A 14,490-nucleotide genomic window follows, 5' to 3' on the forward strand; every position below is an offset into this window, starting at 1 on the left:
CCACTCTATTACAAAATATGATATATATAAAATATGAGCAATGATCCTATAAGATCCTCCCCAACCCATGTGTGTAGGACCTCAAAGGATCACCATTAAAGTTGGCACAAATATCTAGAAAAGTTATCACATGGGTGTGACACTTGACTTTTCTATAGATCTGTATCAAATTTAATGGTAATCATTTAGGGTCCTACACATGGGTGGGGGAGGGTCCTATATAACCATTTCTCATAAAATATTATTAATATAAAAAGAGTAATGACACCATAAGACCCTCCCATACCCATGTGAGTAAGACCCCAAAGGATCACCATTAGAATTTGACATAGATCTCTAAAAAAATTATTACATAGGTATGAGACTTGGGTGAATGGGTTTATTGATAACTTTTCTAAATATCTGTGTCAAAATTTAATGGTGATCTTTTGGGGTCCTATTCACATGGGTGTGAGAGAATCTCATAGCATCAATACTCTTATAAAAACAAAGCAGAATTTATCAATAAACATCATTTGATCTAAGCAATCCAGATTCAATTAGCCAACTGTGAGCGCGAAGTACTCAACCACTATGCCCATAGTTGTATAGTAGTTTTTTCTTTTATCTTTCGTACGGACATAACTGCTATTCTATCTAACAAGACTGGGTTTTAGGGTTGGCAATGGGTCGGGTACGGTTGAATGTGGAACCAGATGCGAACTTGAATAGTATTCGAATCCAAAATTTGGAGCAATATCCATTTTGATTGGGTTCCCGGGTTTGGTTGGATCCATTGCCACCATACGACTATGAGTTTATTTTTTTTAACCATCATATACCCTATTGATATGAAATTTTTTTTTTTTTGTTTTTCGCCAATAGTAGTGTAAATGTTGCAAACAATATGAACATCTAGCCCGTGCCTAAAGACACATGATGGCCATCATACATTTTATGACTCTGGGTACAGGGAGGTTATGGGTCTGGTCCAGCTAGACCCAAACCTGGATTCGAACTCAAACAGTATTTGGGTCCAAAATTTGGCCCCATACCTGGACTTGAGGTTGGGTCTATCCATTCGGTCACAGTCTGGTCGGGTCCCTTCCAGTCTACGGGGTTTAGGCTTGGCTAGTAACTTCACATTAGCACCACTACATCTCAAATTCAATCCCATCCAAAAAAATAAAATAAAAAAAATAATAATAATAAAATAAAAATAAATAAAAGAGAGAGAGACAAACATTTCGCAAGGAGTTATTTCGGGAACCCCAAAAGAGAATGACCAAAGCTGAACATATATAAGGACAAGAGGTCATGTGAAGGTCAACTCAGTTGAGACTTGAGACCAGGTTCTCAATCTCAGAGGGGACAAGCAATAAAGCCCAACCTACATTTAGACAAAAGGAACGGAGAGTCAAACCCCATGAAAACGAAACGAAACAGAAACACCTTCCATTTTTTGCCCCCTCTCACATTTAATCAAAGCTTTGAGCCCTCGTACTAATAAATACCCTTCTCCTAAAGGAAAGCTTCTCCATAACACTGAAGCCCATGCCTCCCTATTACTCACCCTTTAAAGTCATCTGATTCTCTCTCTCTCTCTCGCTCTTAAGCTTTCACAGAATTCTGATTCCTCTGCCTTTGCAGGGGATTGATTCTGGAGGTTTTTTTCGCCGGAGAATGTGTTTTACGGAAAAATTTTGACAGTTAAAGAAAGGACTCGGCGGATTCTTTTGTTAATTACGGGAATCTTGCCGTAAGCAGAGTTTTCCAGCAAATTAGGTGGTGATCGATTGATTTTGACGGATTGTTGTCAGCCGTGTATTATCTGGAGCTCTGGTAAGAATTAAACTGGAAAATGAATCAATTATAAAACTTCTTCTATAAGTTTTAAATGTTGTTTATGTTTTAAGTGATCTGAGATTTTCAGTTTAGATCTTCAGCACAGGTAAAGACCTCACAGAAAATGTTTTGATTTAAAGGCGTTTTCAGGAAATTATTATCCTGTTTAGTTTTAGGTAACTCGGCTTTGAGTTTTGATCTCGGGTTTCAGTAAAGATTTACCTGAAAATATAAACATTCTTAAAGGATTCTCTGATTTTTTTTGTTTATTTTCAATTATTTTTTCAGACATAGAGTTCTGGCAAAGGTTTCGAATTCCAAACTTTATTGATTTAATAGCCTATATGTAATTTTTTTTTATGGTAGTGAACTTTATTGAGAGTTAAGTTCTCGTGCTCGGATAAAGAAATAAGCAGAAAATGATCCAATTTTAGAGATTTCAAAAGTTTTTTCAATTAGTTTTATGTATTTCTTCCATTGTCGCTTGATTAACTGATCCAATAATTTTTTTGTTCTCTCAAAAAATCGTATCCACGAAATTTTGTAGCTTGTCATTGCAGCATTTCTTCTTTCTCAAACTTTTTATGATTCTTTTGGCCGTAAAAAGTGTTTTCTTCAAAGAATCTGTTCCTTTACCAGTGAACAAAAGAATCTCATATTTTCCAGCAAAAAATCAGTAGATAGGCGTTTTCTGGTAAGGCTTCGGCCATTTCTCGTGAAATTCCGATTGATTTTCTGATCGGTGAATATTACTATGCTGCTTTTTGTAAAGCTTTCAAATTATTTAATCAAAATGCTTTGTGATTTCTTTGAACTCGGGACAAAATAGACACATTACGTAAATTCTTTAGAGATTTGCTGACGAGAAAGCATATGTCTTCTCTGCTGAGGGAATTAGTTTCAGGTCCCTGCAAAATTCACTCTCTTTTCTGTTATGCAGCCTTTTATACCGTCCTTTGTGCTGCAAGCTTTTGGCGAATAATACAATCGAATCACACGTCTTTTCTCTGCTCACTTTAACGATTTTTCCTGGAATTTAGACCAATTTGAAGTATAGCATTTGTTTCAGCTCTTTGTTTATTTTCCATCTTTTTAAGGATTTTTATCACTCTTTAATGGTGAAATTCTTTTCTCTCTCCTTAACCAGGACTCTGCTCGATCGCTGTTCAGTAAACTGGAGTTTGTGATTAATTTTTGTTTCAGTTGTAGAGAGAGAAACAACCGTTTTAAGTTGTAGAGAGAGAAACAACCGGATTTTGTTCAATTTTGGAGATAGAGGTGTAGGAGGAGAGAGAAAACGGCTTCTTGAAAAAGGTATTCTTCTTGTCATGGATCAGTATGTTCAATCTTGTCCAGCATTTCATGTGAGAGAAAGTACCACTGCCTTTGCAGGGCATTACCTTGAACTGATTTTGACTTCGAGAATGAGGAATTCAATTTTTGAGTCCTTCCCCACGCTTCTCCAGACTTATGGTAAACCTCTCTCTCTCTCTCTTCTTTCTTCCTGTCTGTTTACTTTCTCTCTCTACTTTCATGTTTTTGACTGAAGCTGGGGTGCTTGCAGGTCCAAACGAGTTCCACGTACGAGTTACTCAGGAACTTGACCGAATGTAAGTAAATACCCCATATTATTTCTCAAAAACGCCTCTGTTCGTTATTATTACATATTTCTGTTATCATTCTCCTCTATATATTCTCTACACAGACTATTATTAAAGTACATAATACGAAACAAATATCCTATTATTGATTTCATTAACAGCTCTGTCTCGCAAGTATTCGTCAAAAAAATGTTATGAAGACTAGTGTAGAAAAATAAAAGTACAAAAAAAAATCCTTTTTAAGCTAGTTTAGTGGTAAGAATTAATTTTTATTGCTGCTAACTACTCCAGCCCAAGCCCGACTCCGAAATAAATCATGTATTTGATAGTTACTAAAGTGATATCATTTCTCAGGCATGGGCACCCAAACCCAAATGGATTCTTCATTGGTTCTCACTCCTGTAGCAACATTGAAGCTCCTGGGTTGGCCTCAGTACAGAATATAGCTTGGTCAAATTCTCCAAACTCAATATCAGGTCCGAAATTTTTAATTAAACCAAGTTGGTCTTTCTATTTTATTTCCATAAGATAACTAGGTATTGAAAATAATTTATTAAGAAAACAAAGACGGTGAAGGTGAAGGTGAAGGCAAGGTCAACATTTATAGTATTATAATGCGTTTATGTTACAGGTGGAAGCAATTGTCCGATAACGCCATCAGCTAGCGGGAATACGAGTATTTGTATGGGTCCCCAAAGAACAAAGGTAAACTCATTTTTAATTATCAAGTTTAAATTATCAAAGTATCATAGGACAACACTAAACTTCAAATCTTCTATAACGTTTAAATCTTAACAATGTTTTTTTTTTTTTTAACTCGCCTGGGGCCTCAGACTTGGCCAGGCTTGAGGCAAAACTCGGCCGGGTAGTGTACATACTCAAAAAGCCTTTGTCTTTTTCAAAATAAACTATATAAAATAAAATGAAATTGTAAAAGTAAAATAAAACTAAAAGCAACATAAAATACAAAAATTCAAAAAATTACATAAGGATTGAGAAAAATTGATTTATAATTAGAGATATTTTTTTATAAAAATTGAAAACATGCAAAATGACAAAAAGTACTCACAAATCATGGTACGTACATCATATTATATAATTTTTATCACTTTTTTTTGTTATTAAATGGTTCGAGTAGCACCTAGTACTCAGCTCGGCAAGGAGCCTATTGGCCGTCTTTTATTCGAGACCTTAGAATTTGATTTTATAAAATTTTGGGCCTAAAATTTAGCTCATAGGAAATAGGCCACCTGTCAATAAATACAAGGGAAAAATTAAGTCACACTTCTTTAAAACCAAATTAAATAAAATTTGCCGAGAAAGCAATGGGCAGAGACTCTGCTATAAAGAACCATAGTAATGCTTCAGTTAAGAGGTTACAAATTGGTTAGGTTTACAATGAAATGTCTTTTATTTTTTGAGGATATTTTGTAATATGAAAATTACTTTGATCTAAAATTGAGAGGTTATAAATTGGTTAGGTTTACTATGAAATTGAGAGGTTTTACTTTTTGAGAATGTTTTTTAATATGAAAATTAGTTTGATGTAAAATTGTTCAGGGTTTGGGCAGAGGGAAAAGGGTGGCGGAGTGTGAGAGGGAGTGGGAGTGGAAGAAAAGGAAGGGTCCAGAGGTCACTGAATACTTCCAACATGCGCCTGTTGCAGGGGAGCCCACCAAGGTGATATACTTCTCGTTTCTCTTTCATCTTTGATAATTTAGTTTGGGAAAATTACGTATATATCTATTATATTTTTTGTTATTATTAAAATATCCAATACTTTCTATTATTATTGAAATTATATTTTTTGTAATTATTAAAATACCTAATACTTTCTGTTGTTACTGGAATGTCTGTTTTTTAGACTTTATAATGAAATTTTTAAAAAAGATAGTTTTACTTTTTTTTCGGTTCTTGAACAACCGAATTTCATAGATTTTCGGTTGTTCAACCACCGAAAATGGCCGAATAGGTTAATATTCATATTCCCATTTTCAATTGTTGAACAACCAAAAATCCATCGAATTCGGTTTTTCAACAACCGAAAATGACTCCGATAGTTATATCAGTTCATCTTCTTTGCTCTTTGCGTCTTTGCTCTGTGAGTGCGTCTTTGCTGCTCTGTGAGTACTAAACTATGAGTGCTAAAGAAAGGCAACGAGTTCGTAGATTTCTCGGATTTGAAGAGTGTGCATCTTTGATTAAGCAAATAAACAACTTCAACAATATTTACCAAAAAATATTATTTAATCAACAATACACAATAAATAGTAATACAAAAAATATAATAGTAATACAAAAAGTCATTTTGGAAATAAATAGTATTACATATAAAAATATAATATTATATTAATTGTGGCAAAATTCATCAACAGTATTAGGCAAGAGTAAGAAAGGTACCAACCAAGACCAGACAGAGAGCCAAACTCTTCAGCTCTGTGCGAGACTGTATAGTATTGCGATATTGTATTGTATTGGGGGACACAAATTTTTAATAACCCTCATATGTTTTGTTTATTCACGGAAAAATTATTGATTTTTCAAAAACCGAAATGTTTAAATTTTCGATTGTTGAACAACCGAATTCGATGGATTTTTTGTTGTTCAAAAACTGAAAACTTTAACTTTTCGGTTGTTCAAAACAACCGAAAATCTATCGAATTCGGTTATTCAACAACCGAAAAAGGGTAAAACTGCATTGTTTAAAAAATTTCGTTATGAAGTGCAAAAAATGGACGTTTCAGTAATAACGGAAAGTATTAGGTATTTTAGTAATAACAGATATATACGTAATTTTCCCATTTATGTTTTAAAGATATCCATTTAATCTCTACATTATAATTTCTCATATCGGGCAATTTTTTTTTTTATTGCATAAAACTTATATACTTCCCCTTTGGACGGGTAAAATGGCCCCAACCATAATGTCCCGTCTCCACGTTATTTTATTTTTAATTTTTTTATACAAAATATTTTCACACCAAATTTTGGGTATCCACTCCTTTTTCAAACTCGCACTCAACATAAAAACACTATTCTCAATAAAATAAAATTATCAAAATTATCAGAAAGATTCAAAAGGTATTTTGGTCATTATATTTTATCAAATTTTTTTAATATTTTTATTAAGTACGCTCAATTAAAAAGGTGCTCGATAACGTTAGGGATTTGCATCCCTCATGGCCGTACACATCTTTTCTATAAACGCCATTTCTTTTTTTTTAGAAATAGACTTTGACCCTTGATATGCACTTGTATTTAAAAAACCAAGTTGCTAACCTTTTCGATTTCAGTTGCAAACGCCAGCAAGGAAGAGTCAGAAGATCGGCGATCGGATCACAATATTGCAGCAATTAGTTTCCCCTTTTGGAAAGGTTAGTGACTCATTCCCATCTTCAACAAACCTCCAATGTAGTAATCAATTTCTAAAAATGGAAAAGTGAAAAAAAAATAAAAATAAAAGAGCAAGCCAACTCCAAATAATTGGAAAAAGATTCGGATGATGATGATAGAAATGTAAAAGAGCTCTTCAATTTTGTAGACAGACACAGCTTCAGTGCTTCACGAAGCTTGCAGCTACATCAAGCACCTTCACGAACAAATACAGGTATAATTTTTGTCAATTATTCGGTAGTTTAAATGTCTCAAAGAAATTTAGCTAAAGAAAAACTAAATGAGATAATCCTCACAACAACATAAATTAAACAAAAATCTAGTCTATTTCAGACGAATAAAAAATAAAAAAATCCAATTAACAAGTAGCCTTTCGCTTTTACAAATTTCCAAAACAAAACTGATGGATTCAGACCGTCTAATTCTCAAAGTTTTTGATTTTTCGATCCAACGAAAATATGGACATTATGTGAATGGATAAGTTTATTATATAGTTTCTTTATTCTGGACTTTATAATATATTTTCTTTAAAGGTAATTTGTTGCTCTTTTACTTGATACGCCATGTATCGAAGTGTTGCATAATACAAGAGGGTTTATATTTCAACACTTATCGTGTGTGAATAGAACTAGGAAGCTATTAGATACCACTCTATGAACGATTGGATATTTTGGAAATTTGTTTATGGTAAAATTAGTAAGGAGAAGAATCAATCATCCATAAAAGAGTCAGTTCAACTTTCCAACCCAATTAGAAAAAAATAAAGGCATCTAGAAAAGAAAAAAGCTTATATAATAAGGTTGGAACATTATACTGTAGAATTATGGGTGTACCTTAAAGAATTATGGGTGTACCTTAAAAATCTAGGAAAAAAGAGTGTTTCGAAGTTAGAAAACCATTCAATTGGTCATTGATCATATCAACTTTGAGATATATGGATATAAAGAAAGAAAAAGTTTATATAAGTACGAGGCTCTAAATAATCAAATTAGGGCGCACTTCAAATATTTCACTAGAAGAGGTTGTTTTGATGCCCAAATATTCTCAAATTGATCATCTCGAGCTAAGATGGATGGACATGAGAAAAAAATAGATTTCAAGTGTTGGAAATAGTGCATCTTGTAATGCATTTTTGGATCATCAATTTTCAAGATTTTCAAATTTTCATAGATATGCTCAATCTACATTATGTTTGAAGCTTTAAATTTTATAATTAGAAATGAAAATATATTTTAAACCTATCAGAAAGATTTTCAATATTAAAACTATATTTCTTGATACTATTTGAAATTGCGTTTTACTTTGATTGTTTAGAGCGTCGGGCGTATACAAACTGCATCCTATAAAGAAAGAGAAGAATTTCAAGCCTTAAAAATATTGTCTTGTACCAATTTATGTGGACGCTCTATTTTTCAAGATGTTCAACCGTTTATTGATCTGCTCGATCTGAACCATTTTAAAATTTCAAATTCTATAATTAGGGTTAAACATAAATTTTCAATCCCTCATAAGTTTTGCTACAATAGAACTGAGCATCTTTGGACAAAATTCAAAGACGTGCCTTATTTTTATAGGGGTGCTGTTTGTATAGAGCCGATGCTCTAAACAATCAAAGTAAATCACACCTTCAAATAATGTTGAGAAATGCACTTTCAATATTGAAAATATTTGTGATAGCCTTAAAATATATTTTCATCTTTGATTATAAAATTTAAAGCTTCAAAAATAGTTTTCATCGAGCAAATCTATGAAAACTTGAAAATCTTGAAAATTGACAGTGAAAAAATATGTTAACAATATTTCTAAAACTTAAAATCCATTTTTTCACATGTGCCTGTATCTTGATATCGAGATGATCAATTTGAGGATATTTGAAAATCAAAACAACCTCTAGTGAAATTTTTTAAGTGAGGCTCTAATTTGATGGTTGAGAGAGCCTCGGCACTATATAAACTTTTTCCTTTAAAAAAACGTAATAAGACAAAATGTCTCAGGGTCCCCTTACCTACCATGCAACAAATGTCATATTTAATTAATTTCTGAACACCTACCACCAGTGCCTACACGTGCATATGTGACCACATGTGTTGTTCCATGCTTGCAATTTTGCATGGCGACTGTGGCTAACGATTTTTTTATTAATTAATTAATTGATTAATTTGTTTGTTAATAAACAGGTGCTGAGCACGCCATACCTCAAGGGCCGGCCTTCCCTTCGTGTACGTCTAGACCTCTCCCATTTTCTTCTATTATCTTTGTTTCCCGATTGATTTTCAGTCTAATCCATGTCTTAAAAATAGTTGATAAGGAGTGGAATGGGTATGATCTAATGGAGATCGAGATTTGTGAGTGGCCGATCTGGTTTCAGATCTAGTTCTCTAGGACTTGGATGGCTTGCCTCCGTTTCAAACTTTTTTAGCATTAGCTTTTTTGTTTCTTTGATATTTGATGCTAGAGGTTCAATCCATCTGATCCGGATCAGCCTAGCCACTAGGTAAACGGATTTAGTTTTTTAGAACATTAAATTTAAAATTCACTATTTCGGATTGGGAATCATCAATCTGAATTGGTAATATGTGGGAAGCAACCTAGAAATGATTCTATTAGGGAACCAGCATCCAAACCGCTTAGTTGCCACGATTTATAATTATTTATTTTTCTATTTTTTATCTCTTTCTATTTTTTTATTTTTGATTGACCAAATCTCACCAGAGAGAATGAGTGTGTTCACTGACTCGGATCTATGATTCCCTAATCCAGACTAGTTTTCCAAATGCCCAATTCATGTGGCCGATTCCCGTTTTAGAACACTAAGGCGAACATAGGCAATCATCTCGACCATAAATTGTTGAGATTGGACAATAAATAAGCATTACCATGCTATTAGTATGAAATACTTATCACAGTATACTTTTCCTTCATCAATTAATATAATAAATATTTTTTTTATTTAACAATAGTACTTAACTTTATTAATCACAAAACAAATACAAAAAATCTAATATAATACAATTCTAAAGGTGGAATTGGACCAAAAGGACCACCCGTTTCCCATTTAGAGAGAGAAAAAACGTAAGGCTACAAATGCCATAAACACTGGTGTGGAATATACGGTACACCATAGGGGCATCAACCGTCCATTCCTAGTGGGAGTTGGTGGAGGGTAACCTTACTTATATGAATTGCTATCATTCAGACAATAGTTAATGTCAGCCCTCTAGACGCGATTTTGGATGCCCCTTGGGCTCACCATATACCATACACCATGACTTATGATATAATTTCCTAATTGAGAGAGTATACTATGGTCCTGATCTGTTGGGCAGATGATTTGAGAGGATTTCTTTTTTTTCAATCTAAAATTTTGGGAACCACTTGATAATCACTAGAAGTTTGTTTTTAAAAGATAAATTTTTAAATTTAAGTTTTTTAATACTTAGATTTTACCCCGAAAAATTGTACATTCTATGTTTAATCTTCTTCAGACATTATTTTTTCCAAGTGCACATAGAGTGCAATTTGGAATTTTTTTTTTTTCTTTTTAATTGAGGTTCGTCATGGGTTGACGAGCCTCTCCAAAATTTGGACTCCTAAATTTCTCCTAAATTAGGTTTTTCCGGAGGGAGTAAATGGACATTATGCTGCATGAAATCTTTTGGCTTCTCAGTTTTTATAACTCTACCAACATTTATATAGTAGCTAATGTTGAATTAGCATGCTGATTATTCAACAATACAAGAAAAATAAAATGCTTTACGATATGCATTTTTTATCAATAAGTGAAATCCTATACTCTAAATTCAAAAGATATTGGGTGTGTTTTGTATTAGCGTGAGGCCCTAAAAAATCAAAGTAGACGCACTTTCAAATAGTATTGAACGATGTTTTTTCAGTATTGGAAATCTTTGTAATAGCTTGAAAATTTATTTATATCTCAAATTATAAAATTTAAAAGCAAAAAAAGTGTAGATGGAGCTGGTTTATGAACACTTGAAAATTTTGAGAATTGACGATCCAAAAAATCTATTACATGATACACTATTTTCAAGACTTGAAATCCATTTCTTCTCATGTCTATACATCTTGAGGCTGAGACAATTGATTTGAGGATTCTTGGGCATCGAAACAACCTCTAGTGAAATTTTGAGGTGCCCCTTAATTTGATTGAGGGCCTCACCCTTTTATAACTTTTTTCAAAAGATATTATACTATGAAGGGAGCATGCTGTCTATTTACTAACTTAGGTAAAACATCATATAGGATTGATTTAGGACCTAAAATTTTGGGATGTAACCTCTTTAACCCATAGATTAACCTCAATAAAAAAAGATCCATATTTAAATATCTCGAGATTGAGTAGAAACCATCCAATTAGATCTACGTGATATACAAATAATTTTTTGTTGTTATGAGAATAATCATCTAGTGACTCTTAGGAGGTTTCCAAAATTTCAGATTGCAAAGTCCTCCCAACTAGGTCTTTTAACCAAGGAAGTAGATATTCTTCTAAGACTTTTAACAATTATCAAACTCACAACTAGGTCTTTTAACAATATTTTTCATAAAATTAGGCTTTCTAACGATCAGTTCTTGATTGATTATCTTTTCTTTTTGAATAGGGAGGAGATGTAACGATGGACTTAGGAAGTAGAGGGCTTTGCCTGGTTCCCATCTCTTCCATTATCAAACTCACAACAAAACCAGAGGCCTACATCGGGACGGGAAATCGGACAGGAGATTATCGATTTTAAACGTGTTCTCATTTATTATCACTATCATCCTTGCCATCCACGGAATTGGTTTTGGGTCTTTTTCTTTGTCAAAAACGTCATAGCATCTTTGTATATGAATACATGCGAGTGAGTATACAAACAATATTAGCAGAACCCCAAACTACTGGTCGAGTTCCATTATTGTAATTGTGCACATTGCCCATTCCATCGCAATTATACTGCTGCCCCAAACAGAGCATTAGCCTTCATGGATGGCTTGAGCATTATATATCTCTCATTGTAAGAATATAGTGATCGAGTAGTATAGGTATAAGAGAAAATGTACCAGTTTTAATCCATGTGTGTTAAATTAACCATGCCTTGCATGATTTAGACTTGTGACCATGTAATGGACGACAAGGAATTTCCAGAGCTTGAATATCATTTATCCCCTTTTTCTTCTCTAATAACCAGAGAAATTTCTTCTCCAATCTTTTCCCATCCTCATCTTGCTCCACCCCATCCACTCATTTGAAAGCTAAGCAAGGGATTATGAAAACCTCATGGGTACATTGATGAACGTCCACACACCAAAGGAAAAGAACATGTAGCACAGGGAACATGGCTATCCTGTTACAAAAACAAGAATCAATATGAGTGCTTTAGTTGGGAAAAGAAAAATTGAAACGAGGAAAAAACCGGTTGTGTACACACTTAGTTAGTAGCAGCCAGACAGAAGACCCTTCGAATTCGAAGGATGTTTTTTGTATTATCTCTATACTTCTAGTAAAGGACAATGTTTCTACGTGGTCCAGCCCGCATACCTCTTAAGAAATCTATTTTTGAGATGGATTTTAAGACTTAATTTTTAAGGACATGTAATTTCTAACATGGAGATCATGAATATGAAAAAATAAATAAATTTTAAAAGCTATAAATAATAATTCTAGTAGGAAAACATTTGGACCGTTGGTTTCCATTGTTTTTAGATAGAACCCCTACGTGCAGCCATCTTTAACATTGATGCTTTACATTTTTCTGGACCGTAGATATAGAAATGCGGTCCAGCCCGCATGAAACAATTTTTCCTTTAGGAAATCCATTTGTAATCAATTAAACAAAGGTTTTTCACTCCTTTGTAAGATAATGAATACAATTAACAAAGTGTCCATGGGTACCTTGGAGCTCGTTTACCCTAAACAAAACAAAACTATGTATATGGATCCACCCTATTTGCATATCCTCTGAAGCCATCTTGAGTTGTTTATGCATCTACATTCACATTCAACTTCAGATTATCCTAAACATCTGGCGACTCTATTGGGGACAAGTTCACCTCTCTTCTTTTTGGTTACCTCTCAAAGGAATTGTGGGAAAATGGTTTCAACTACTACATTTCAGAGTGCCATTCCCCAATTTCCTGCCTCATCCTTCATGGTTGGAACCATTTGCTTGCCTATAATACTCGATCCTAGGTATTTAGGAGTAGTTAGGGATCATAGTAATACTTGTTCTATCTGAGGTATGGGTCCTACATTAAGAGCTATGGGCGTAATGCTCTCTGCCTGTCTCTTACGCCCATCGTAAGCTATGATGGTGAGTTGAGAGGGTTCTAGATAAGATAGGTCTATACTTATTCTTTCTAGGGTCTTAACCAGACAGATGTTGAGGGCTGCCCCATTATCAATGAGTACCCTCGAGGATTCCATGGTCGGTTACATGAGCCTTGATGTACAATGCTCAAATATAGTATCAGTCTGTGTCGAGAAGAATGTCGCTATCGCTAAAAGTAATGGGCGTTGAGCTCGTCAATTGTGTGATCATTCCACTAAGTTGTTCAGGTCCAGTGTTAGGTGGTACATACACTTTTTGTAGCATACTCTCAATTTGATGCCAGTGAATAGGAGAACTCCTAAGCAAATCTAAGATGGATATAGAAGCAGCGATCCTATATAGGTGTGCCAGAAAGTCATAGGTGCTATGGAGATTAGTGGTTGCCCCCTCCGAACTGGTTTAGCATTAGAGGTTGGGTAGTTTGTGACCGGTTGTGGCATAGGGGCTGGATTCGCTATCCTTCCCTATAACGTGTCAGCTCTGAGCCGAGTTGGCTTGAAATATCGACCATGTCTTGTAAGTCAAGTGATGATTGGTAAGGGTGTAGAAGGGTTGGTCTTTCATCCATGTGCCAAACTCCTCCTATTCCCCTTCCAATTGGATTATTTTTTTGAGCAAGTTACCCTTCTTCAACTCTGGTTACTGCCAAGCTATTGGGAGATAAGCAATTACCTTGTTCGGCTTCTTCTTTAGGTGCCATTTCAATGTCTTGAGGCTGTGACGGGGACCCTAAAGGGCAAATTCCTCCAAGATCTCTGAAGCAGTTGACATTATAATGTTTTGATGCTATGTCTGAGGTTCAGATGTGACATCATCCCCTTGGTCATTATAAATGGTGGGCATTGAGATGTCTCGAAGAGGTTCTTGAGGGGTGGTTTGCCATGGAATCATTGGGGGTAGCCGGTATAATGCACGGGAAGATGAGTAGGGATGAATCTATAATGTACAACTCTTCATGGATGGTAGAGACCGCGACCTTTCTCCTTGGATCCGATGATAAAACTTTCATGGTCGTAGGCAGTGGCGTACTGTGCTGAGGATCAATGGTAGGCAATGGGTCGACATAGATCCCCATTTTTTGATGACCGTCTTTGACATGCTCACTAGGTTTCACCACTTTAGTGACCCATTTTTCTCTCAAATTTTTGATTTGATGTTTTAGAGTGATGCAATCCTGGGTATTGTGTTGATGATGTTGATGTCATTCACAATATTTGCTTTCGTTCATCATTTCATTTGGGAGTGGTGAAGGAGGCGGGGAATCAAATCTCCTTCCTTCAGAAGTTGCCCAAGTACTTCGGACAAAGGTTGTTTCTACGGGTGAAGTGTCTTTGCGGTTTGATGGG

At 34.6% G+C, this 14,490-nt stretch overlaps 1 protein-coding gene across 3 annotated transcripts; it reads left to right on the forward strand.

Moving 5' to 3' along the window:
• Nucleotides 1-1,603: 1,603 nt before the first annotated feature.
• Nucleotides 1,604-11,799, forward strand: LOC105420782 (uncharacterized). 3 transcript variants are annotated; one of them, XM_088874634.1, is made up of 11 exons: nucleotides 1,604-1,821; nucleotides 2,972-3,138; nucleotides 3,217-3,297; nucleotides 3,389-3,434; nucleotides 3,780-3,901; nucleotides 4,057-4,130; nucleotides 4,986-5,105; nucleotides 6,719-6,799; nucleotides 6,967-7,032; nucleotides 8,996-9,037; nucleotides 11,438-11,799. In XM_088874634.1, exons 3-11 carry the CDS (start codon nucleotides 3,249-3,251, stop codon nucleotides 11,567-11,569), a joined length of 732 nt encoding a protein of 243 aa, XP_088730760.1. In that variant the 5' UTR covers nucleotides 1,604-1,821; nucleotides 2,972-3,138; nucleotides 3,217-3,248; the 3' UTR covers nucleotides 11,570-11,799. The 3 variants fall into 3 exon arrangements, with proteins under 3 accessions (XP_088730760.1, XP_011624156.2, XP_088730761.1); XM_011625854.3 differs by having other exon boundaries at nucleotides 3,028-3,138; XM_088874635.1 differs by lacking the exon at nucleotides 6,967-7,032.
• The last annotated feature ends 2,691 nt before the right edge of the window (nucleotides 11,800-14,490 follow it).

Source organism: Amborella trichopoda, chromosome 8 (assembly GCF_054954075.1).
Source record: "Amborella trichopoda isolate Santa Cruz 75 chromosome 8, AtrichopodaSantaCruz75HAP2 v2.0, whole genome shotgun sequence".
Taxonomy (NCBI): domain Eukaryota; kingdom Viridiplantae; phylum Streptophyta; class Magnoliopsida; order Amborellales; family Amborellaceae; genus Amborella; species Amborella trichopoda.

Excerpts from the sequence above, each read along its gene's own strand:
- LOC105420782 (XM_088874634.1), top strand. The coding sequence starts at position 3,249 with ATGAGGAATTCAATTTTTGAGTCCTTCCCCACGCTTCTCCAGACTTAT. Across the intron at positions 3,298-3,388 it reads CACGCTTCTCCAGACTTATG|GTCCAAACGAGTTCCACGTA; the intron begins GTAAACCTCTCT and ends GGGTGCTTGCAG. Across the intron at positions 3,435-3,779 it reads ACTCAGGAACTTGACCGAAT|GCATGGGCACCCAAACCCAA; the intron begins GTAAGTAAATAC and ends ATCATTTCTCAG.